At 38.3% G+C, this 23,929-nt stretch overlaps 1 protein-coding gene across 31 annotated transcripts in view; it reads left to right on the top strand.

The window, feature by feature from the left end:
• DST (dystonin) overlaps positions 1-23,929 on the top strand; it is a 370,183-nt gene that overhangs the window by 184,349 nt on the left and 161,905 nt on the right. For 29 of the 31 annotated variants that reach the window (XM_044421565.1, XM_044421571.1, XM_044421551.1 and 26 more), the window contains 19 exons: positions 2,860-2,972; positions 3,075-3,181; positions 4,429-4,548; positions 7,387-7,482; positions 7,568-7,695; positions 9,705-9,798; positions 11,506-11,660; positions 13,042-13,504; positions 13,601-13,729; positions 13,959-14,036; positions 14,578-14,739; positions 15,053-15,157; positions 16,845-16,940; positions 17,839-17,964; positions 19,127-19,279; positions 19,525-19,679; positions 19,866-19,992; positions 20,528-20,711; positions 22,253-22,410. In XM_044421565.1, coding sequence (XP_044277500.1) covers positions 2,860-2,972; positions 3,075-3,181; positions 4,429-4,548; positions 7,387-7,482; positions 7,568-7,695; positions 9,705-9,798; positions 11,506-11,660; positions 13,042-13,504; positions 13,601-13,729; positions 13,959-14,036; positions 14,578-14,739; positions 15,053-15,157; positions 16,845-16,940; positions 17,839-17,964; positions 19,127-19,279; positions 19,525-19,679; positions 19,866-19,992; positions 20,528-20,711; positions 22,253-22,410 — 2,749 coding nt within the window. Of the gene's footprint in view, positions 1-2,859; positions 2,973-3,074; positions 3,182-4,428; positions 4,549-7,386; positions 7,483-7,567; positions 7,696-9,096; positions 9,588-9,704; positions 9,799-11,505; positions 11,661-13,041; positions 13,505-13,600; positions 13,730-13,958; positions 14,037-14,577; positions 14,740-15,052; positions 15,158-16,844; positions 16,941-17,838; positions 17,965-19,126; positions 19,280-19,524; positions 19,680-19,865; positions 19,993-20,527; positions 20,712-22,252; positions 22,411-23,929 lie in introns of those variants that run through there. The other 2 variants (XM_044421576.1, XM_044421574.1) reach the window with 2 other exon arrangements.

The following is a 23,929-nucleotide window of genomic DNA, read 5'->3' as shown; positions in this document are numbered from 1 at the left end:
TGCTCCACTGTCATTAGCCCTGTTTGTGCAGCAGAAACTTTTTGACAGCCATGGTAAGCCAAAATCAGCTCGTGATTCTGTCAAAGAAAGGAGCCTCATGTTTCCCTGCAGTGTCCTCTGGGAGATACTGCCTGAAGAAATGAGAGAAAAGGAAGCAGGGGAAGGAAGGATTCTGATTTCCCATGATGGGTTATTGTTACATGCAAATCTGCCCATAGTCTGAGAAACAGAAGCATTTCTGGTGGAATCCTTTTATGACTGCTTGTGGTTTTAAACCACTGAAATTTGGAACGTCATGCAGTGGGTTTGTGTTTTGTTACTTATGGATAATAACCGTTAGCCTGAAATGTGCAGTGAATAATTCGTTAGCTTCCAAATTATTTTGTGTGTGAAGAAAGTCTAATTTTATCGCTGTCTTGGATGAAAACCTGCATGACTGGCTGGATTTCAGCCAGATACTGATGGTGGGGTTAGTTGTTGATGTTTCTTTTCCCGTGAACAGAAAGGCTTGTATAACAACTTGCCCATCCTTGCTCTGAAATGCTGGCAGCTGATCAGGCATCATGTTGTATTTTGAGACTCAAGTTTTGCTTCATTAATATCATTATGTGTGAAATGTCACGCAGATCATCAGAATGAAAGCAGAAGCCATATGCTTTAAAAGTTTTTTTTAATTTTGAAAAGTGCTTATCCTCATTTAACTTTCATCTGAATTACTGTCCCCATGGTATAAGGAGTAAGTCCTTTTCAAATTCACTGTTCCTAAATTTCTGTATTGTGTGCATGCATGTTCATATATGTTAGTAGAATATATTATTCTATTTGTTTTCAGTTGAAGGAATTAATTCTCCTTTAACTTCAAATGGAAGATAGGGATCTGTTGGATTAGAGTGGAATGGAATATTAATATCAGGGCCCTGAGTTCTTGTCACTTCTTAATAAAATCCCTGGCCTTTTTAAAGAAAATGGAATGCTTCTCTTGCATAGAAAGGAAAATGCCAAAAGCTCTCTTAAGTCCCAGGCTGAGGGAAGAAATACTGAGGTTTGCAGTTTAAATGCTTTTGTGTACGTTATAGGTAGGTAAAATGTGGCCTTACTGAAATGCATTACAAATGTTGTTAGGAAGAGACAATGCCTCCTAATATTTGTCATCCCATCAATTCTGACAAGAGGGAAATGGGGAAGTTCTTAAATCCCTAGTTGTTGGTTGAGGGTTATATTCAGCTGTGCTCTTTCAGTGGAAGAAAGGGTACCGCTGGTAGAATGGATGCCCCTCATGGGTCCCCAGATCTGCTCTGGAGCACTGTGGATCGCTAGAGCAGATCTGGAAGGGCACCAGGGGATACAAAAGGGAGGAGGAGAAGAGGCAGCCCCGTTGTGTTAGTGGAGGTCCACTTGCACTTGATGCAACCCTCATGTTGCCATCTTGAACATACCTTTTTTATCTTCACGTGTTGTTCTTGACTTTGTCTCCTCCATCCTGTTGTTTGAACTGTAATAGTATTTAATATCAATTAAGCTGAGGCATAAACCTTAGATATCGATTCAGTTGAGCTATATTTCAGTTGATATATATATATATATATATATATATATATATATATATATATATATTCAGATACAATATTTACTGATGTTGTGGTGCCTACAGTGAAATGCTAGCTGGAGATGCAGTACACTTTTAAATTCTTTTTCCTCTTAATTTTCTTGCTGTTGTTCTGCTGCTTATGTCAGGGGTAATGAGCATCCCTGACACAGTCTAATCAGGTAACAGTAAAAAAAAAAGAACTTTCTGACCTTTTAGACTATTTTCAGTAATGCATAAATATAATTAATTAACCAAAAGGTTGCAGTTCTGTGCCCACTTTCCTGAGAGCAAGAACTATTGAACTCAGTGGGAGTAAAGATGTATAGAATTGTACAATCAGAGTAATCAATGGAGTAAAATATTAATGATATAATATTTATGGACCTTTCATAAAATGGAGAAACATGGGGCAGCATGTGGCCTATTGGGAAAAAAATACCTTTCAAATTAAGGGGGTTAAAGGAGTTCATGGTAAAAGTAGAAAAGATTTGATTGAAGCAACAATTTCATACATTTTGTGCAGGGTTATGTATAGACCTAATGGTAGGAAGTTCTGAATATGCTATAAGTGATTGAAGAGGAGGATTTAAGATATGAAAAAGGTGTGGGGCTTACACATATGTTGGTTTTATTCTGGGGGAAAATGGTTCTGAAACTATTTTTCCTAATACAGTTATTTATAGATAACATTTAAGACATGTCATAGAGCAAATTAAAATAAGGAGGGAGCTGAACACTAGCAGGTCCAGCCCTTTACCTTGCATTCATACTATAAAATCACACAGAGATTCATTCCTATCCCAAGAAAAAAGGACCCTGCACAGTCAGGGGATAGTTCAGAAAATAAATTTAAAAACCTCCAACAAGTGAACCAAGACACTTGCTATAGCACAGAAATGGGGAATGTCTGTCACCCCAGATGTTGTTGAACGCAATTTCCATGATCTTTCATCATTGGGTATATTATTTAGGGCCAAGGGGAGTTGCAGTCCAACAAGTTCTGGAGGATCACATGTTCTCCAGTGATAATAGGATAAAGCATTTGGAGACTCTGAGCTAACTGGATTGGAGGGAAAATGCCTATGTGAAGCCAAATGATGAGGGAAATTACATTCCCTGTGGAGAAAAGCTACTCTTCCAACTCTCAGTTGAAGCAACAAATTCATCATATCTTCCTTGATGGAAATGCATCTAACTCGATGGAAAAATTAAGATTGCTGCTACCACAAGATCTTTTCAAACCAAACTAAATGGTTGCTCTTGTCTTACAGGCCGGACCTGATAGACATGAATACCGTTGCTGTTCAAAGCAACCTTGCAAATTTAGAGCATGCTTTTTTTGTAGCAGAAAAACTTGGTGTTGCCAGACTTCTGGATCCTGAAGGTGAGTTAGTGAATGGGATCACTAATGGGTAGTAGCTTTAGATTACATTGGAAATGCTCTAATGTATGTATGGCAAACATTAACTCTGCCACCTCTTTATAGATGTTGACGTCTCCTCGCCTGATGAGAAGTCAGTAATCACTTATGTTTCATCACTTTATGATGCATTTCCCAAAGTACCTGAAGGTGGTGAAGGCATCAGTGCACATGTAAGTGAGAGATTAGTACTTAAAACTTATTTAATATGCATAACATTTGTTAGGGAGAAAGATTAATTTCACAGGCAGTTATAATGAGAATAGGACATGCAATTGCTTGATCTTGCTAGGATTTAATAATTCCTTTTTCTCTAGTTGCACTTGTCCCCAGTTTACATGAAAATTACTAAAATTCTATTAAAGTGATATTACTAAAATCTTGCATTGTACCTGTGGTGAAAAGTCACTGACACTAGTTTTTTGAGCTGGTGTGACAGTATGGTTTGTTATTTATGAACGTAATAGTTAGACTGGGGTAATCTTGCCAAAACATTTGAATCCAGCTTTGTGAAGGAAAGGATAGGTGTCAGTATGGCTGAGGCTAAAGCCTAACACAGGTTACAGTAACATTTTGGGGAAGGGTGAATCAGGAAGAGGACTCAGAAATAGAAAACGTAAGAGACCTGAAGCTGTACACAAGAGTTTCCCTTGTTCACATATTTCCTATATGCATAGACTAAATGGGTTCCAGTAGACTAAATGGGTACACATCAGCTCTGCTGACCCTGCTTAGTATCTATACATTTAGCAGCATGCCTGAGAAGGAATTTTATCACTGAGGCAAATGTGTGCAGTTAGGCATTCATGGAGCAACAAAGTTGAAGATAGAGTCAGGCCAAAATGTCATATTGTCTGCTGAAGGGAGGGAGGGAAACTGTGAAGAATGGAACCAGGAGCCAAGGAAACTTAGTGTGGTTCTTGATTAAGAATCTAGAATCTGATTCTTAGGAGTTGCTTGAAAAGAAAATTGAAAGCCAGTGTGGTGTAGTGGTTAAGAGCATGTGACTGGGACTCAGACGATCTGGGTTCTAGTCCCCGCACAGCCATGGAGCCAACTGGGTGACTTTGGGCCAGTCACAGACTCTCAGCCCAACCTTCCTCACAGGGTTGTTGTTGTGGGGATAAGATGGAGGAGGAGAATGATGTAAGCTGCCTTGAGCCCTTTGTAGGAAAAAGGCAGAATATAAATCAAATGAATGAATAAATAAATAAAAATTCTGGCAATTGTGGTCACAGCAGTATTGTGGCCTAGAAATTTCATAGGGGTTGTGAGAGCTGTAAAGTGAAGGGTGCAGGCTGTGGGGCTGTTTCATATATTGAGTTGAACCAACCAACCAGTTGTTAGATTGCAGGCTTGTAATGTTATAAAAAGTGTATGTGCTGTTTCTTTCCACTTATACACTGTGTGCTGCTTTTAGGATGTTGAAGTCAAGTGGGTTGAATACCAGAATATGGTGAACTACCTCATCCAGTGGATCAGGCACCATGCCACAATAATGGCTGACAGAGTGTTTCCAAACAATCCTGTGGAACTCAAGGTGGGAGTTGTCCATTTTTGCAGGAAGGGGCAGGGCTAGTTCCGTCATCTGCTTATATTGTCAGTATATTGTTGGCTAAAATAGATTCTGCACAATTTTCTTAAATATATCACTTGCTCATTTAGAGTGAGAGTCACAAAACTATCATGTCTCGGTTGTCAACTCTGGCCACTCCATGGATCATTGCTCTTCATGCCTCTGTCTTGTACTGCTTCCTTCAAGACCGCCATGTCCACCTCAGTGTCTTTCTTTATGGTGTCCAGCCAATGGGTGCTGGGGCATCCCCTTCTTTTCTATTTATCACCCCCAGCTTGATTGACTTTTTAAGTGAGTCAGCTCTCATGGCATGGCCAAAATATGACAGTCTTTGTTTGGTGATCTTGGTTTCAAGTGATAATTTTGGTGAGGCTCAGTCTAGAACTTCTTTGTGATTTTTTGGAGACCATGGGATGCACAACAGTCATCTCCAGCACCACAATTCGAAAGCATCTACCTTTCTTCTATCTGCCTTTTTCAGATTCCACGTTTCACAGCCATACATGGCAATAGGAAAATTACTGCATTGACTAATCTGCATTTGGTAGAGAGGCTGATATCTTTACTCTTCCTGATGTTATTCATGCTTGATGTTGCATTTCTTCCAAGTGCTACATGCCTTCTGATTTCAGGACTATGGTCAACACGTTGGTCAATTTTAGATCCCAGGAAGTTGAATTCCTTTACTGTTTCGATGGTTTCCTTGTCAATCTGCACTCTGACTGTGTGTTCTCTGCAGTCATTATTTTCTTATGTTTTCTAGATGTTAAGGTGCAATCTAAGTTTTTCACTTTCCTTTTTGACTCTAGGGATTAGCCACTCTAGATCTTCTTTGCTTTCTGTGAGCGGAGTTGTATTATCTGCATATCAGAGGCTGATGATATTTCTACTGCCGATTTTGACCCCAATGGTAGTTTCCTCCAAATGTGCATTCCTCATAACTATTTCTGTGTATATGTGCAGATGACAGGATGCAACCTTGCCGAGTGTCTTTTCCAATTCAGAACCATTTTGGGTCTCCACATTCCGTTCCTACAGTGGCTTCCTGATCAGAGTATAGTGACTAAATGAGCTGGATGTGGTGTGTTGATATTCCCATTTTGTTGAGGCAGTTCCAGAGTTTGTCATGGTCAACACAGCTGAAGGCTTTTGTATTGTCAATGAAACACTTGTAGTAGTCTTTTTGGGATTCCTTTGCTTTTTCCATCATCCAACATAGATAGCAATGTGATCCCATTTTTTCTCCCTTTGTGAATTGCCGCTTGTACATCAGACAGTTCTCTATTGGAGGTTGTGTTCAAATGTTGTTGAATTATCTTCAAGAGGATGTTACTAGCGTGTGGTATCAAGGCTATGGTTTGGTGGTTGGAACAGTCTTTTGTATCACCCTTCTTTGGTAGTGGGATGAATACTGACCTTTTCCATTCTTTTGGTCACTGACCAGATTTCCATACATTTTGGCAAAGCATTGTCCGTGCTTTTGTTGGCAGTGGTCTCACAACTCTGCTGGAATTCCAGGGGCTTTGCAGTTAGGCAATTGGTTGAGTGCCCACACTCCTTCCTCCTCCAAGATATCTGGTTCCAGTTCTGTTAGGATACCTTCTTCTCTTACAGCTTGGCCTTGATTCTCATTTGTGTAAAGTTGTTCTACATATTCCCACCATCTTTCTCTGATTGCATGTTGGTCATGCAATTCCTGTCCATCCCATTCTCTGTCCATAGCCTTTCTTGCCATAAAGGGGTCCCTGGCCTTCTTCTCATAAGTGAAACACTCTCTTGTATGACCTCTCTTGGCTGCTTCCTCTGATTTCTTTCATTGTTTAGCCTGGTACTTTTCTTGCCCCTCTCTGGAACTTTGAATTTACCAATTATTCCCTGTGCTCCATGAGCACATACAATTGGGTTGCAAAGATCCCAGCTCTTTCCTAAAGGCACAGCCTGCTCCTACTCTACTTCCAGCATTGCAGCAGCTACCTCACTGGTGCTTAGCCCTACTAGTCAGAATCAAGCCATACTTTAAGAGGAACTGCGTGTGTACAGTCCTTCTGGGAAAGTACATGGTAAAATAGGTCACATCTGTGAATGGTCCCCAGTGTACAAAATTCTTGTGCATAGAAAGTACCTTTTCATTAAGAGAAAAGGCTAGGCTAGACTCCTTTTGTCTGTCAAAGAAGCATTCCACAAGCAGAGTTTTATACATGGGGGCGGTCACTGATGCAAATCTAGACTGACCTCTCAATCAGTCTACTTTGGTAGTGGAAAGGATCTTGATCAGTTACACATCATACTGCCTTTTAGGCATTAAATATTTGGAAGGAAGTGTAAACATGTATATAATTTTCATGTAAGTATTGAGCAACACAGGGGACTTCCCTGGCCTTGGGGTGCTACAATACAGCATTTGAGGCTGCGCAAGCCATTGCCACAGCTAACACGAATTTGGAGATTTGGACTTCCGTCCCATTCGTAAGAAAAACATCGAGCTGATGTTTGTGCAACCCTACCAACTGTGCAGCCCTTCCAGCTGGTTTGTGGATTGCAATTGTGAACACCAGTGCTTGGAAGAGTCAGTGTTAGTGTTGGACTCCAGGCTAAGGGATGTCAAGTGGAGGCTGAGTGAGAAACTGACAAGTTTCCTTTTTCCTCTGTGAATGCAAGAACTGTTCTGGTTTTGAAAGTGAGTAGATCAGCAGATGTCAGCTTCTCTTGGATGGGCAGAAGTCATTTCTCATATACTTTAGTAGACCAGTAGAACAGCCTCTTTTAGAAACATGACAGCAATATGTGTTTGTTTTTCTTCAGGCACTTTATAACCAATATTTACAATTTAAAGAAACAGAAATTCCGCCAAAGGAGATAGATAAATCAAAAATCAAACACCTATATAAATTACTGGAGGTAAGCCATATATTAATGGATTTTTATGTGCTGGGCTTGTTTCCTTTTATCTCAGTTTTATGTACTCATTCCTTGTTTTTTGAAGGTTTGGATAGAATTTGGGCGTATCAAGCTTCCTCAAGGCTACCACCCAAATGACATTGAGAAAGAATGGGGGAAGCTAATTATTGCTATGTTGGAGAGAGAGAAAATACTTCGACCAGAAGTTGAAAGGTATGTTGGTGCTTTGTTTTATAAGCATGCTTCTTTGCCAGTTGTTTTTAATGACCAGTGCAATATTTTGTAACATAGACATAAGGAGTAAATTGAATACTTTAAGTGAACTTTTGGCACAATGGCTATTTAGTAATTGATTTGATAGGCTGAGCCCATTGGTGATAGATATAATAGTTTAATTAAAGCCTCTAAGCCTGGGCTTAATCTTATTTACATTATTTTCAAGGGTATTATGCAGAATTATGTTCACATAGGTAGTGCATAACAATTATATAGTTTTGATATATGGCCTTTGGCTAGTGGGATAATTTGTCAGTTGTCAGATACTTCTTACAAAAAAAAATCTCCCTTCTTTTAGAAGTGTGAGGAGACTCAAAGTCTGTGTGTGCATTATTTTGTTATCGGCCATAACTCTCCATAATTCAGCCATATGTTTGCATGTACCTCTGTGATCTTTTTGCTAAACATGCAAGGGCTGAATAGTGAACCAATTCAGTCTTCACAGGGACAACTCTTTTTGATTGAACAGCGATGGCAAGATATGGGTGCAGATTTATAGAATGTGAAATTATTTAATAATAGGACTAGGAATGAAGTACACTACCTTTACAGGAGGGGGACGGGGAGGGGGAGGCAGCAGCTTCTTTCAGGGCCAGAAGAGAAGATTCTTAAATGTTCCTGCACCAAATGAAATGAGACTTAGAATACCTGATTACATTTTGCTTTCTTGTGGGCCAAATGCCAATGATTGCAAATGGATGTTATCTCCACATTAAATTTATTTTAATTAATTTGCCAAGCAGAGGTAAAAATTCATGTAGCAATTTTGGCAAAGATTCTGGATGATGTATAGATAGCTTAAGCAGGTAGGTGGTCCATAGATAGTCTTTCATGAAAAGCAATTAAAATAAGGATTCACTGCTTCAATTAATTCCACAGTATCTCTAACAAAAGGAATAGACTAACATTGACAATTGATCTTACTACTTTTATCTTACTTTTAATCTTTTAATTTTTAATGTTGTATGTGCCTAAAGTAATAAAGCCTATGTAAAAGCAAGCTTAATTTTAATTCTTTTCAAGGGACCAGTGCCTATTTAAGTGGAATATAGGTGTGATACAAGCTTTAGTACTGGTTCTAATAAATATTTAGATTGCTGTAGTGAATGGCCTGGGAGCTCCAGATGCTATAGCATTGTTAAAGCAAAATGGCTGTGGACCTTAATGAGAAACCACTGTGAGCCTATGAGAATGCAAAACATGAGTATCTTGAATCAGGTGTGTGTGTGTTTAAATACAGCAATATATTAAAATATATCTTTGTTGATCAGTCATTTTTACTAAAGGTAGCAGAATGGTAGAAGATGGGTCCCCTCCCTGTGCCTCAGATCATTTAATTTGTTGAGATTGGATGAGACTTACACAAAGTATTTGGCACTTTTCCTTCCTAGTTAACGCCCTAATCATTTTGATTAGTCCATACTTGTGCAGGCAATTCAGGCTAGAAGAGCCAAGCCCACATTGGCATATATAACTGAAGGCAAAATCTTCTGAAGTGGGATCAGAATATTATTTGCATAGTTTTGAGTATGTGTGCTCTGGCCTATTTAGAAATACAGAATTCGAGCTGCCCTGAAAGCTGTCTAGTCCTGGGAAGCTTTATGTTTCTGCAGGCATTTCAACTCATTAAGTAGCCAAAAGGGCAGCCTTTTGACTATAAAAATGAATGCTAGTACTTATGGCTACCACAGCAGCGACTCTCTCTTTAGTAACAGCACTAGCACCCGAACCAGTGTTGATTCCAATGAAAACTTCTTGTCTGTTAATTGTGGTCCAACTCTTATTAATTCTTGTATAAGCTTTGGCAATGGTCCCATGGAAGGAGCCAGGTAAGTTACAGAATGTGGTGTTTTATTCGGTGACAGAGTTAAGGACTATAATGTTACTTTAATGTTAAGAATACAATGAGCCAACCTATGTGATTTTTTAAAACTGACATCCTCTAGGTTAGAGATGCTGCAGCAGATTGCAAACAGGGTTCAGCGAGACAGCCTGAGCTGTGAAGACAAACTCACGCTTGCTCGAAATGCACTTCAGTCAGTAAGTGTATTTGAATAATTGCTTTCTTCTCTCTTTTCTGTATTGAAAATCAGGATGCATCATTAGATGGAATTAGAATTGCAGAAGACCAAGAATAGATCACTGTCATTTGGCCTCAGGTCTTCTGCTTATAACATTATCACACTGTCTTCCAGAATAAATGTGAAAATGAGAAGAATAGTTCTGCTTGTTGGCAGTCGCAAAAACACTCTGAAATACCCTTGAAACAAGGGCAAAGGCTTAAAATTATTTTGTTAAATGTTTCAACTTCTGCCTTTGTCACTAACACAGTTGGGTTTCTAACAAGATTTCTTAACACAGTTGGATTTCTAACTGGGAGTCAAGGTCTGAGGGTGATCTTGAAATGCTTTAAACACTGCATTCCAAGGCTTTGTTTCTGTGCAAAAGAGTATGTGCTTATGGCAATTCCACCATATGCCTATGAATTCTGAGGGTGGAAAGAATTTTCAGGAAATTGTGATCTGCAATATAGATGCAAGATAAGGTTTTTTTTTTAATGATTAAAAGCACACTGTAGATATTTATCCTGTGAGTGTAAGGTAGCATCTGCTAAGTTTAAGGGCTTGGAGTTTTAGTGTGTTCCAGAGTATATATGTTGTTCCTGGTACCCTAAGACTGGGTAGCATTTTGGTTAAGAATGTTTCCATGTTAGAAAGGTTGTGACTATCTATATGAAAAGAAAGAGGTTGTCCGGGCTTATCTCTGTGATGGCTGACTTGTAATTTCTGAAATGGGGATAAAGCTCTCTTGTTGCTCCAATAATACTGCGTCTGGCATTTAAATTAATATTTTACTGTCAAAATACTAAAAAGGAACACAACAATCAATTGTGAAACTTTTATCCAGTTACCACCTTCCAATTAAAGGATACTACCTCTTGATAGCCAGTTTATTACACCTTTAAACAGCCATAAATAGGTCTTGTGGCACTGCTTTTCTTCAGCTTTGAAATTTAGCTTTGAGAGCCGAATTAACCCCCTCTGTTACTGATCTGGCATTGCATCATTGCAAATCTAGTCTTTGTTTCAGATGTATTTTATTTTAGAATAAATGTCACAAGCAAAAACAAAATGTTTAGCAGACCTATTTCAATAAAAAGGGCATCGCTTGCAACTCCAGTAACGTAATACATTATAGAACAGAGGACAGCACAACTACCTCATGCAGTTTGTTGGAAAATAGGCACGTATTTTTTAAAAGAGACTTTCCCAAAGTGTTTTATTCTTGGTGGCCACAGCCTTTCAGACTTGGAAATATTTTCAATAGCAAGTCCATTTAAACATGGGACAAAGAAGGCAGAGAGTGTTGCCCTTAGGTAGCAGATGTCACTTGACTGTGAATTTGCTGTATCCTTAGCATTCCTAGGGGTGTCACCTTGGATCCCAGTGCCTGGCATGAACTCATGCAGTCTTGTTGATGAAAGCAGACACTGAACTGCTTAGCTATGTATTTTAAACATAGAACTATTTTTTTCTCTCTTCTTGTTATTGACTGCATCATTAGAGGATTCAGAGCCTGTTTGAATGCAGCACTAGGTGAACTCACCAATAAACATTAGAAAGTGCCTCTAAGCCCAAGGAAACATAATTATTAAAATATGAGAATAACCCATGAGTCTTATAAAGAGCTTCTATTTGGGTTAAATGAATGTCTGAATTCATTGTTTTTTTTTTTTTTAAAAATTAGGATGGAAAGCGATTGGAATCCGGGCTGCAGTTCCAGAATGAAGCGGAGATTGCAGGTTACCTACTTGAATGTGAGAATCTGTTGCGTCAGCAAGTTATGGATGCCCAGATTCTTATTGATGGAAAATATTATCAGGCAGATCAGCTGGTCCAGAGGTACATGCATTTATGTTGTTATTTAGGGAAAGGGGTACTGATTCAACTTGTATTCTGCTTGTGGCTGAACAAAGACATATATTAATAAAGTCTGTTGCTGACAGTTACTGCAAAAGGATGCACATAGATGCAAGGAATTTTGTTACCCCAAATGTTACTCTATTTTTTCTGAATTGAACAAATGTGCAAAATGCAGTCCTTTGCAAATAGTGGGTTGAGTTTCTGGATGGATTTACCAGTTGTCTTAAACAATTCCTGAAGTGTAACGTACCTCTGAGCTTCCACTTTAAGTAGGAGAATATCTATTAATTTATACATGGACAAGGAAGTGATCTGTGAATTAATGCACGAAGAATCCTAATGTAAGACTTGATCTCTGATGTTCCCCCTGCTATTCAATCTAAGGAGCCTACTGATTCCTCACAACATATTATCCTATACATAATTCTATTAGCATGATACCCTATATTCTAGTAATGTTTGGGGCTATGTTTATATTCTGCTAATGTTCTGAGATACTGTCAGGGTGTTTTTGCTGGTGAACCTGTGTGCCCACATGAACGCCATATGAACATCTGCCTAATTAGAGTTACTGCTTCTTGGTAGGTATTCTTGTCCTATTGATATCAATACAAGTTACACCATATTTGAACAATCATTTTTGCTTGGCTTGAACAGTGTCTTACACACATTCACATGAACAGTGTCTTACACAAAATACAGTCTGCACAGATACCCTGCTTCTCTCAATTATTTTAATAGTTGATCTATTTCTTTCCATGATTATGGAAATAATGATTGTGAAGCAGAGGTAGTATATTCAGTTCATTGGAGGCATTTTCTGTATTAATGCATTCCCTGGAACACTTACGTCAGGACAGAGATGAAACTAATCAGAAGGACTTTCCTTTACTATCAAGAAACTATGTTGGGGATTAAGTGTTTGGTCTAATGCTAAAGAATATTCCTTTGATTCTAACATTCCATTTTTCAAAGAGATGGGTAAGCTTCATTCTCCCTCCACTTTTCCCAAGGCACTGTAGTGGGCTTTTTTTTAATCCAGCTCTTTTTACTATGGTGGGTTTATGACATCTAAATGTATATCATTGTTTGGTACACTGTGGCTTAGCTGCCACTGCCTCAGAAAATTCATAATGTAGCAACCATTCAAATTATCAGAGAACTTTATGGAACTAATGGGTTGAATTCTCCTGTGCTAACATGGTTAATCAGACTGTTTCACTCTCTTTTAAAGTACAAAGTAGATCTGGCTTCTAATATTTTTTTAAAATTGAAAGCAATTCATGGGCATGCTCAGAGAATGCTGAGGGTTTGTTTGTTTTTCACTTAAATAGCAAATGTCTTTCTGGGTTTTAAACAGGGTTGCAAAACTACGAGATGACCTTATGGCCTTAAGAACACAGTGCTCCTCGATCTACAGCAAGGGGAGGACACTGACGACAGAACAGACCAAGATGATGATATCAGGAATCACACAAAGCTTAAACTCAGGATTTGCACCAAACTTAGGCCCTGGTTTAACCTCTGGACTGAGCCAGGGCTTATCACCCTCCTTGACATCATCCAGTTTAACATCAGGTTTATCATCAGGTCTTTCTTCAAGACTGACTCCAGCCATCACCCCAGCATACACACCAGGTTTCCCACCAAGGTTAATTCAAAGCTACATAACTGGAGTTGACACTGGTGGACTGCAAACACTCAAACTAATGCAGATTCGAAAACCCCTGATGAAGTCAGCATTTATTGATCAGAATTTGACAGAGGAGGAAGTCAACATGAAATTTGTCCAGGACCTTTTAAGATGGGTAGATGAAATGCAGGTAACATCTTTTCATGTACAGTTTTCAGTGTGCACCCAATCGTTTTTCTTATCTGCTTGGGGACTCAAACTTTAATGTTCAATTTCTACCTACAAGGTGCAACTTGATCGGGTTGAATGGGGCTCGGATTTGCCAAGTGTTGAAAGCCATGTAGAAAATCACAAGAATGTCCACAAAGCTATTGAAGAATTTGAGTCAAGCCTTAAAGAAGCAAAAATCAGTGAGGTACAGTCTTTTTTTAAAGCCTTGTGGCTATATATATATATATATATATGTATATATATATGGTACATACATCTTTAAACATGGATTACTCTTAATAATTAGTTTCATAACCTTGGATTATAGAACTATGCCTTTGTTACATCAATAATACAAAATATGTAACTTAAATGATATATGCCTGATGTGCTTTTAAAAAAATATTTACTATGACCCATTTTGTTCTGTACAGATCCAAATGACTGCACCCCTTAAACTCAGCTATGCAGACAAATTGCACAAACTGGAGAGCCAATATGCAAAACTTTTGGTAAGGCCATTACTTGTGAGTCTGATGCATTTGATAGCAAATGATTTAAAGCAAGAGACCAAGAGAAGGTTTAGCTGATTCTGCTAGGGTACAAGCATATGGGATGACTCTACTTGCATGCTTGTTTTCTTTGCAGAGTCTGCTTGTCCTGGAAAAGAAGGTACACAAGGAGACTTAACCACATGTGCCTTCTTTCCCAACAAACTCAATGGGAGAAGCACTGGGGTAAAACCTCTTCTTGCAGTGATCATAGGAGGAATGCTAGGAATGGAGGAAGGGAAGCTTTAACCTCTCCCCACCATATCTCACCAGCTTAGATAATGACCACTCAGTGAAAGAAGAGGATTTGCCTTCTTCCCAGCTGTCATGATCCAAGTTGCTGAGAAGGGTTAGGTGTGGGAAGAAGTGTGTGGAAATGTGTATGTGCACACAGATTCACTCATGGGATGGGTGAAGGTCATTGACTTCCAGAAATTGATTTTTCCAAAGTACCTCACCCCTGGTTTGAAGTAAAAAACAGGTTTATTTCTGTCCTTTCAAGAATACATCAAGAAATCAGGAAAGACACCTTGATACCCTTCACAATTTTGTATCGCGTGCTACCAGGGAACTCATATGGTTGAATGAAAAAGAAGAGGAGGAAGTTGCTTATGACTGGAGTGAAAGAAACACAAATATAGCAAGGAAAAAGGAATACCATGCAGTAAGCATTGCTACTTTATTTAAATGGAAATGGGAATGGATCTAATGCAGGTCATTTGCTAACAAAATTGGAAACTGCTGCTGAAACAGTTTCTGTCTCTGTCTCACATACACTCACGCAACATCTGCTCTGGAGTGTTGGCGAGCCCTCTGGAGTAGGTTTAGGGCACATGCACATGGGTGAGGAGGAGCTCCAGGAATCCCATTGTGCTAATGGAAATCCATTCACACGATGTTTAATCCAACTCATTAAGTGTAACCTTTCTTATTTCCTCCCACCTTCTAACACACTAAACTATTTCTTTGTTTGGTAGGAACTGATGAGAGAACTTGATCAGAAAGAAGAAGTTATTAAATCGGTTCAGGAAATAGCAGAGCAATTGTTATTTGAAAATCACCCTGCAAGGTTAACTATTGAGGTATGTTGTTGGCCATATCCTAGGAAAGGGAATGCATAAAAATTTGATTGTCTTTTAACACTTTTCATGGGAAATTGGAAAAGAGAAATGCTTGTTTTCTGAGTGAATTCTCTATCTCCTCACTTCACTTTCAGAAAATGTTTAATAAAATAAAAATCTGTGGTATAGTAGTATTTGCATGCATTTGTATATATGAGTTCTGCCTGGACATGTAATATCCTGCTCCTGTGCATATATACCTTTTAGTTTACCATGCTATCTTAATGCAGGAGTGGGCAGAAGGTCGATTTCCAGATGTCTGGATCTTCAGCTTCCAGAAGCACCTGCCATATGGCCTAGAATGTTAGAAATTGTAAAAAATGCTGGGAATTGAAATCATAGAGTTGAAAGGAGCCATTTAGACCATTGAGTTCAAACTTGTCCTCAGTGCTGGGTTCTAGTTGAAACATCTGGGTCTACTGCATACCCCCGGTCTAATGCATCTGTTCTAGTCCACAAAAGCTTGATGTAATGTAAATTCATTATTTTTAAGATGTGATATAATAAATTATTGTTAATAGAATTTAAAAAATGGGGCCAACAACAAAAAGGCGCCACTTGGAGTGTTCTCCTTCATGCTGCCAGCGATGCCTTCTTCCAGGATACTCTATCCCATTGCTCCATGTTCTGGTCTTTTTATTGTTGTTACCCCAAAGTTACCCAGTATTCTTGGTCATGGACAAATCCAATAGCGCAGCTCTCATTAATGTTCTGATTAGACTAAACTATTGCCTGGGAGAGGGCTGTCATATGTGTCATGGAATTTCCAGGGCATTTCCACTTCTAAAGGTTTTATTACAATGCTTCCTTTAAAGGTCTCAAGTTCAGACCCGTGCTAGTACTCATAAACTTCAGCTATTTTTTAGACATTAGGTTTATTTTGGACTGCAGTCAAGCAGTATATTGTAGGTAATCTGTTTTACTTTAAAGTGTATGCTCACTAGCAGAGGTGTCGTCAGACTTCTCAGCTGGATCAGGGGCTTTTCAGTTCAAAGTAGATAACAAGGTGGGGTTATGTTCTGAAGCATTACGACTTTTGTATCAGTAGGTCATTCTTATGATATTCCCATGGCTTTAAAGAGTAAATCAACACTGCTGTTGGCACTGCTGTTACAGCAAGGCTTCTTTGTAGAGCAGTGCTGAATAAATCATACTGATACTTTCTGTAACAATATAGATAGGCATTCTCTGTCTCTAGAATACATCCACATTCTTCTTTTAAAAGCAGATTTAATTGATGCTCATCTTCTAGCGGAAAACAGGGCACCCATTGACTTCAGTGGGGGATGGTTTGGGCATTAAATGGGAGAATCTACAGTATTTAGAGCAGCCTATGCTGGCCAAAACTATTCTGTATTAATTGAGCAGAAATACCATCAATATTATACAGGGCGTTCCATTTTTGAATAGTGTCTAATCTCATGAGTGACTTATTCAGTTCAAATGAGTTTATTAGTTTTGTACAGAAATCCAAATGGTAACATTTTGGAGGCTTGTGGATGTCCCTGGTTTTTCTACCGTTACAACTAGACACAAAGGCATTCAAATTATCAAATTTTGGGGAGGAGCTCATTTGCTCAAAACAGTCCTTAAAAAAAGAAAAAGAAAAACGGAAACATGATTCTTTTCCTCTGTCTATATCCTTTAGGCCTATCGAGCTGCAATGCAAACACAGTGGAGCTGGATTTTACAGCTTTGCCAGTGTGTGGAACAGCATCTAAAAGAAAACACTGCATATTTTGAGGTATGTATGAAATGGATAAAATGGTTGAGTACCTACTGATTTCCAACTTATCAATTTCAAGAGCAAGAAAAAGGGTTGTTAGTATGGATTTTTGCCTGAAAATAAAATAATTCAGAAGTGTTGTGTATTGCAGGACTCCTGCATTGTTTTGATGCCATAAATAAATAAATCAAGAGAAAATGCATTGATGATGAAGATTTATTTTATTTATTTTATTTATTAAAACATTTTTATGCCGCCCCATTCGCCGAAGCCTCGGGGCGGCTCACATCATTAAGTTAAAATAATTATAATATAAATTAAAATAGAAATATAAAATTAAAATACAACAGTACAGTATAAAATAAGCCGCCCTTATTGGTCATACCAATCTTATGACCAATTTAGCTTCATATTTTTCCATATATGAGGTGAACTAAAAGAGATCAAACTCTTGTTTCCTCCACACATGTATTTTTATGGTTTAAATGCTCTAGGAAAGCTCTGTATCCTTTTCCACTTGGGTTAAGCTCTTGTGAAAAGAACAAGTGACCAGCACAGTTTTATTTTAGCCTTTTTATTTACTTCTCCAAAACAAACAACAAAAAAGCGCTTCAGGATCAGCTCCAACATGCCTCATCTTCAATTCCTTTGATCAGAATAGTATGTCACAGTGTAAAAGATAGTCACCTTTGTTTTGTTCCATCATTTTGTTTGACCAAGTGGAAGTGGAATTACTTTTTAATGGAATTAAGGAACTTCACAGTGAAAGAACTTCATCCATCTCTATAAGGCCATTGGCAAGGAAATGTACCTCAGTATGGTTTTGGTAGCCTAGATTTCAAAGTGTGCTACTGACTTCTCATAAGGTTCAGGCTTGTAACAATGTCTTTTAATGAAAAGATTTGTTTCATTCTAGTTTTTCCATGATGCCAAAGAGGCCACAGATTATTTGAAGAATTTAAGAGACGCTGTACATCGAAAATACAGTTGTGATAGGTCCAGCAGTATTCATAAACTGGAAGATCTCATCCAGGAGTCTATGGTAGGAATGCAAAACTTTTATCAGATTTCATCACCTATACATGTTTCATTGAAGTAATTGCAACTTTTCCTAGTGATGTACAAAAGATAGAAGGTAAATCTAAATTAAATGATTGGCTCATATAAAACCTTTATAAAGGACAATTTTATAATTATTTTTGTGATCATAGCTTTAAAATGATTAAAAAGGGAGCTAATAATTTAATCAGAGCTAGGAAAAATATGAAATGTTTTGCCTGGAAGTTCATCCTTTTTTGGTAGAACCCTAAGATCAGTCATAATACTTGATAAATTTTGTTAGTATTCTGAACCTGTCTATTCCTGCTCACTTTTAGCAAACAAAAGAAAAGAGGTAGATTACAGGTTTGGACCATAGGGTGACTTTTAGTGTCTTCAGAATACACAGGGGCCACAATCCACAAGACTTGGGGTATCTGATAATAACATACAGATACAGAAGTGGTCCCATTCTATTCTCTGAGCCAGGCAGTGGCATATATATGCAGTAGGATATCTCTTTGAGTTGATAGAGCACACTCTTTCATTGAAGAAAACAGAACACCTGTAGGACCAGAACTTTGGTTCAGGGACATGAATTTTGAGCAATACAACTAAATGCCTTTGGTTAGCAGTGTACAGGAATTATGCTGTGCCTCATCTAGCCCTTATTTAAAACTGAAGCCATATGGTTGGACCAAACTATTTCATAGTGTATTACTCAGATAACCTTATTATACCGTCTTCAAGGTTATTATCTACCAGATAATAATAAACAATTGATAGTTTACAATTGTACTATAGTGCTGATAAATTAGATTGTACTAGCATAAGAGACATCTAGTGCAATGCCAGCTGTGTTAGCTTGCATGACAGGATTTCTCGGAAAATCCATGGCTCTAACAGTGTTGGCATTGTATTAGAAGCTTCTTACACGAGTGCAATACAATTTGTCTTAGTGCTCATGTATGATTGGATACTTCCCAATGATTATTAGAAGGCACTGTTTACTAAATAACTATATAGACTTAGTTCTGCATCATTTGAAGAATGCTATGCAAAACTCTATGTGCAGCAAAGGAAAAATAGTAACGTTTGCTGAAGAACATGTTTCATTTATAGCAGCTTTTAACATTGTTCCATTTCTTTTTTAAATCGGCATCTAGGAAGAAAAAGAACAGCTCCTTCACTACAAGAGCACAGTGGCAGGCCTTGTGGGGAGAGCAAAGGCAATAGTTCAGCTGAAGCCAAGGAATCCAGATAATCTACTCAAGACATCCATCCCAATTAAGGCCATCTGTGACTATAGACAAATTGAGGTAGGAGCCTTGGACTTCTTTAAATCAGCTGTGGGTGTGAAAAGGCAGTTGAGCTTGCATCAATGTCATGTTCTTGGAAATCTCTTCAATGGTAAAACCAGCTAGATCTTGCCTTCCTGATTGGGGATTAGGTTGTTTTCAATGTTGTCATGTTTTTATAAGCAAGATTTACAAAAATTTCAAAGCAAGGACAGAATGAGAATGTTTGTCTCATTCCGTTTTCCTGGTCTTCCTTTAAAAATTAGATAACCATTTACAAAGATGATGAATGTGTACTAGCAAGCAACTCCCATCGGGCAAAATGGAAAGTGATTAGTCCAAGTGGTAATGAGGCCATGGTTCCCTCTGTATGTTTTACAGTTCCTCCGCCCAACAAAGAAGCAATAGACACTGCAAACAGGTATGTGTTGACAAAACACACATGAAATTCTGAAGGCCACTTTGATTTTTTTTTTTTTGCGTATCATGAACAATTCTTTGAAATGTGTTGATACAGGAAATTTATAATGGGCATTTCTCTTTTGATTGTTTCTTACCATTAATTTAGTTCGAGTCATGTTTCATTCTCCTGCTTTTTGCATTTCAGAATTGAACAGCAATATCAGAATGTCCTAGCTCTCTGGCATGAATCCCATATAAACATAAAGAGTGTGGTCTCCTGGCACTACTTGACAAATGAAATCGAAACAGTTCGAGCTAGTAATGTGGCTTCGGTAAGTTCTGAGCCTATTCCAACACCTAACCAAAGTATACCTACCATCTGCATGCTACTTTAATAACATAATAGGCAAAGACTGGGATCAATTCCATCTTTTACACACAATTGCTGAAGGTGTGTACCAACGTCAGACTGGAATTTCTATAACCAGTGCTTCACTTGTGGATGATACACAGCTGCTGGTAAAGAGCCAGGTCATCTGTCAGGTCTGATGAAAGTTCCCTGGATCAGTTATATATGTTATGTAAAGATGTATGTGTTTAAAGATTTCATTTGTATACTCGATAACATTACATCCCAGTGAGTCAGCATGATGGGGTTCTCTTTGCTTATTTAAATGAAATTCCTCCACTGCCTTCTTCTGATGTGTTGCCCACACAGGCAATGGCTTTAACAGCCCCATGTATGCTACACTTTTGGATGTTAACATTCTGCTATAGGAAATGTGCACAACAAAATGTGGCTTGTTAAATGGCGCACACTTCTGGTGAGATTTTGCAACTATACCCCTGCTTTTTAATATTTCCTAGATAAAGACACTCTTGCCAGGTGAACATCAGCAGGTTTTAAGCAATTTGCAATCCCGCTTTGATGACTTTCTGGAGGACAGCCAGGAATCAAAAATCTTTTCAATGGCTGACATCGCACAGCTAGAAAGGGAAGTAAATGTGTGCAAACAGTACTACCAAGAGCTCCTTAAGTCTGCAGAGAGAGGTAAGAATGTCACATTGAAAAATCGTTTATTTACAACATTTATATACCGCATCACATCTAAATAGTTTCCAGAGCAGTGAACAATAAAAGATAAAAAGAATAAGAACTTTATATTAAAACCTGTCAAGAATGAAACAAAACATTGAAAGCTTTTAAAAGCAGAAGACCCATAAAACCATGGCTGTTCACTCAAGAAGTTCCTCTTGAATCAAAGATATTTTCAGTTGATGCCATAAACAACACAATGTTGTTGTTTGCCTGACCTCCAGAAGCAAGGAATTTCACGGAATGGGAGCCAGCCCACTTGGTGGCTCTGTTCCAGGTGGACTCCAATCAAGCCACAGGCACATGGGGAAACGGTAGAAGCATCCCATGTAATCCTTCACTGACTAGGTAGATTAAATAATTATTTGCACCTCTGCATACTCACTGAACATGTAATGCATTTTACTGGTAAACACTCAGATTTTAACTAGGATTCTAAAATGAGTCTTGGAGCACTTAGCTCTTAGTGCTTAGAGACAACTGTTAGTTTGACAGCTTGCCTAATAGAAGCACTTCATCCGTATTATACTAAATGTGGAAGAAATAGTTTTCTGTTGCTGAAATAATTTACCAGGAATATTATGTCTCATATTTGCATTTGTTTAGCTAGGAGTCTTAAATATATATCTGCATGTCATGAATGGCCCCATATCCTTTTGAAAAAAGATTGGCAGTAGCCTGAAAGAAAAATACCTTTGAAGTTCATTCTTACTGTTGTATATATTCTATTTTCATTCTGAAAGCATATAATACTATATAATATAAAATGCACAAATTATTCTATAAAGCTAAATAGATGCATTTTATTATGCATTCAGGATGATAGTGCCATAGAATTCAAAAGCAGATTAAAGTCAATTTATAAGTCAGTGTCTGGGTACTGTGCTGACTGCATCTATCTGGAATACGTGATAAGGGACTCAGTGCTATAGCTTTACTACCATCTTATTATGAAATCTTCTCTGGAAGAACCATAGACAATCCACTTAATCATTGTCTGTGCACAAATGGGAGGATAATACCTATGACTAAAGTGATGTGCATATTACATTAGGATGCCTAAATTCACTGGAAAAGTAAGAATGGAATTGTTTGAGAGAGGCTTCAGATATGATCTGGATACACAGGAAGCAAAAAATTGATTTGTGTGCGTCTTGCTTCTTAGTATACCTAGATTTCTTCAGTTTGGAAGATGCACAAGCTTACTCCCAGTTTGGGAAATGTTACTTTTCTTCTTTGGGGTAGAAACAGAAACAGTTCCAGATGGAATGGAGAAGCTTGGGAACCAAAAATGCAAGACATTTTCAGTTCTAGTCCCCTCCCCACCCCCATTCACACACATTATTAACACTCCAAAGGCTCCTTACAATTACCTTCTATTAATATTTATTGCACACTTTCTTCAGTTTTCAGGTAAAGTCACAGTGGACTCTTAAAGAAGGTTTGCACTGTGTTTTGCGATAGCTTTACCTGCAATCATGTATTTCCTTCAACAGAGGAACACGAGGAGTCCATTTACAACTTATACATCTCAGAAGTTCGAAACATCAGACTTCGTTTGGAGAACTGTGAAGATCGTTTAATTAGGCAGATTCGGACCCCACTGGAGAGAGATGACCTGCATGAAAGTGTGTTTCGGATCTCTGAACAAGAGGCAAGTCTTCTGAGCTTTCTTATAAAAATGGATTGTCCCAAACCATATTGTCAGGGTCAATTCACATTCCTTTAATGTCTAGTATGTTGCTCTGTTCTGTTACTGATGCTTTATTTAACTCAAAAGTAAGTGTGTGGAGCAGGGACATTGCAGATTGCACCTGCAGTATGCTGGCAAGGGAGGATTAATCCTTCCCTCTCCAGCCATGATGTCTGTCTACATCCTGTGCATGACAATTAGTGAAAGAAAAAAGGCACCAGGGCATCTTTCCTCTCCCATTGGACCGCACTCACACTTGATGGAGCCACTGCACTTGCATAGTTGTTGCCGCAGCAACATAAGCAATCAGCAGTGGAACATTAAAACCTTAAGTGGACAAAGGGAGTTTTCTAAGGAATCCTGTTGCGTCCTTTTATGTGATTGGCATTATGTTAGCTGAGTTAATTGTGTAAGAGTGGCCCCACTGGATACTGCTTCTGATCTGGATCCAGTCCCCAATACTTAGTTTGGAGTAAAAGTCACAACAGATGGAGCTACGCACTGTGGCACATGTAGTTCTTGAAGGAGCTATAAGCTCATAAAGGATTCATTCAGAGGGAGCCATTACAATTAGCTGCAAGGTTACTGCTACAAATTATAATGAATCAGTTATATTTGTAAAGCTAATGCCTTAATTAAAGAAAAATAATCAGTTGAGCAACTGGCTGATTATTGATTTGGAGCAGTCTATCTACAGATTCCCTCTCAGGAGCTCCCAGCACAGGCAGGCTGGTTTCTCTGGTTCCTTGAGGACAAAGTCTGGCAAAGTTCTAATTTATGGAGGCTTTTGATTTATAAGCAGAACTCCTGACTACTTTAGCATTCTGTGATGACAATGAATTGGTTTTGCTTTTATTGTCCTTTTATATTATGCTTTATGATGTTCCTTTTAACATACTACTAATATTTATAAGCTCCCACCAGAGTTTGTTCTTGACTAGGCTGATATCCTAAATGACTGAACAATACACTTGCTAAAATAGCCGTGATTTAATAGCTGAACAAAATATAAACCTTAGAAGTATAACACATTATTGACTTACTCAAATATGTATTGCCTGCCTTTCACATCAATGTATCCCCAGTGTGTCTGACAATAGCAAGCATATTGAAAATATAAAATTAAAATCATTAACCATTTTCTAATCATGAATCAGATAACAAAAAAGTCTTCAGGTGACATATTATCCACACTATTTTTCTATAGTTCCATCTAAGGCAGGAATCTTGGATCTCATTTTATGGAATCATTGCAAAATGTTACAGTACTCACTTCATGTTTTGTATGGAGTCACTGACATGATTTCTTCTTTAAAAAAATTCTGAGCACTGAACATTAAATTAGCGCCGGGCCTCACATTTGACACAGGGAAAGGGAGGGATTGGGGCTTCTTTTACTTACTGCAGATATAGGGAACCCTTGGTCTTTGTGCCAGAAACAACTCCAGAAAGGTCCAGCCTCCACCTCCCCTATTGGTAT

Source organism: Varanus komodoensis, unplaced genomic scaffold (genome assembly GCF_004798865.1).
Source record: "Varanus komodoensis strain SLA01 unplaced genomic scaffold, ASM479886v1 scaffold12, whole genome shotgun sequence".
NCBI classification, from domain to species: domain Eukaryota; kingdom Metazoa; phylum Chordata; class Lepidosauria; order Squamata; family Varanidae; genus Varanus; species Varanus komodoensis.
The sequence above is the reverse complement of the archived record's forward strand: the minus strand, read 5'-3'. Positions and strand labels throughout refer to the sequence as shown.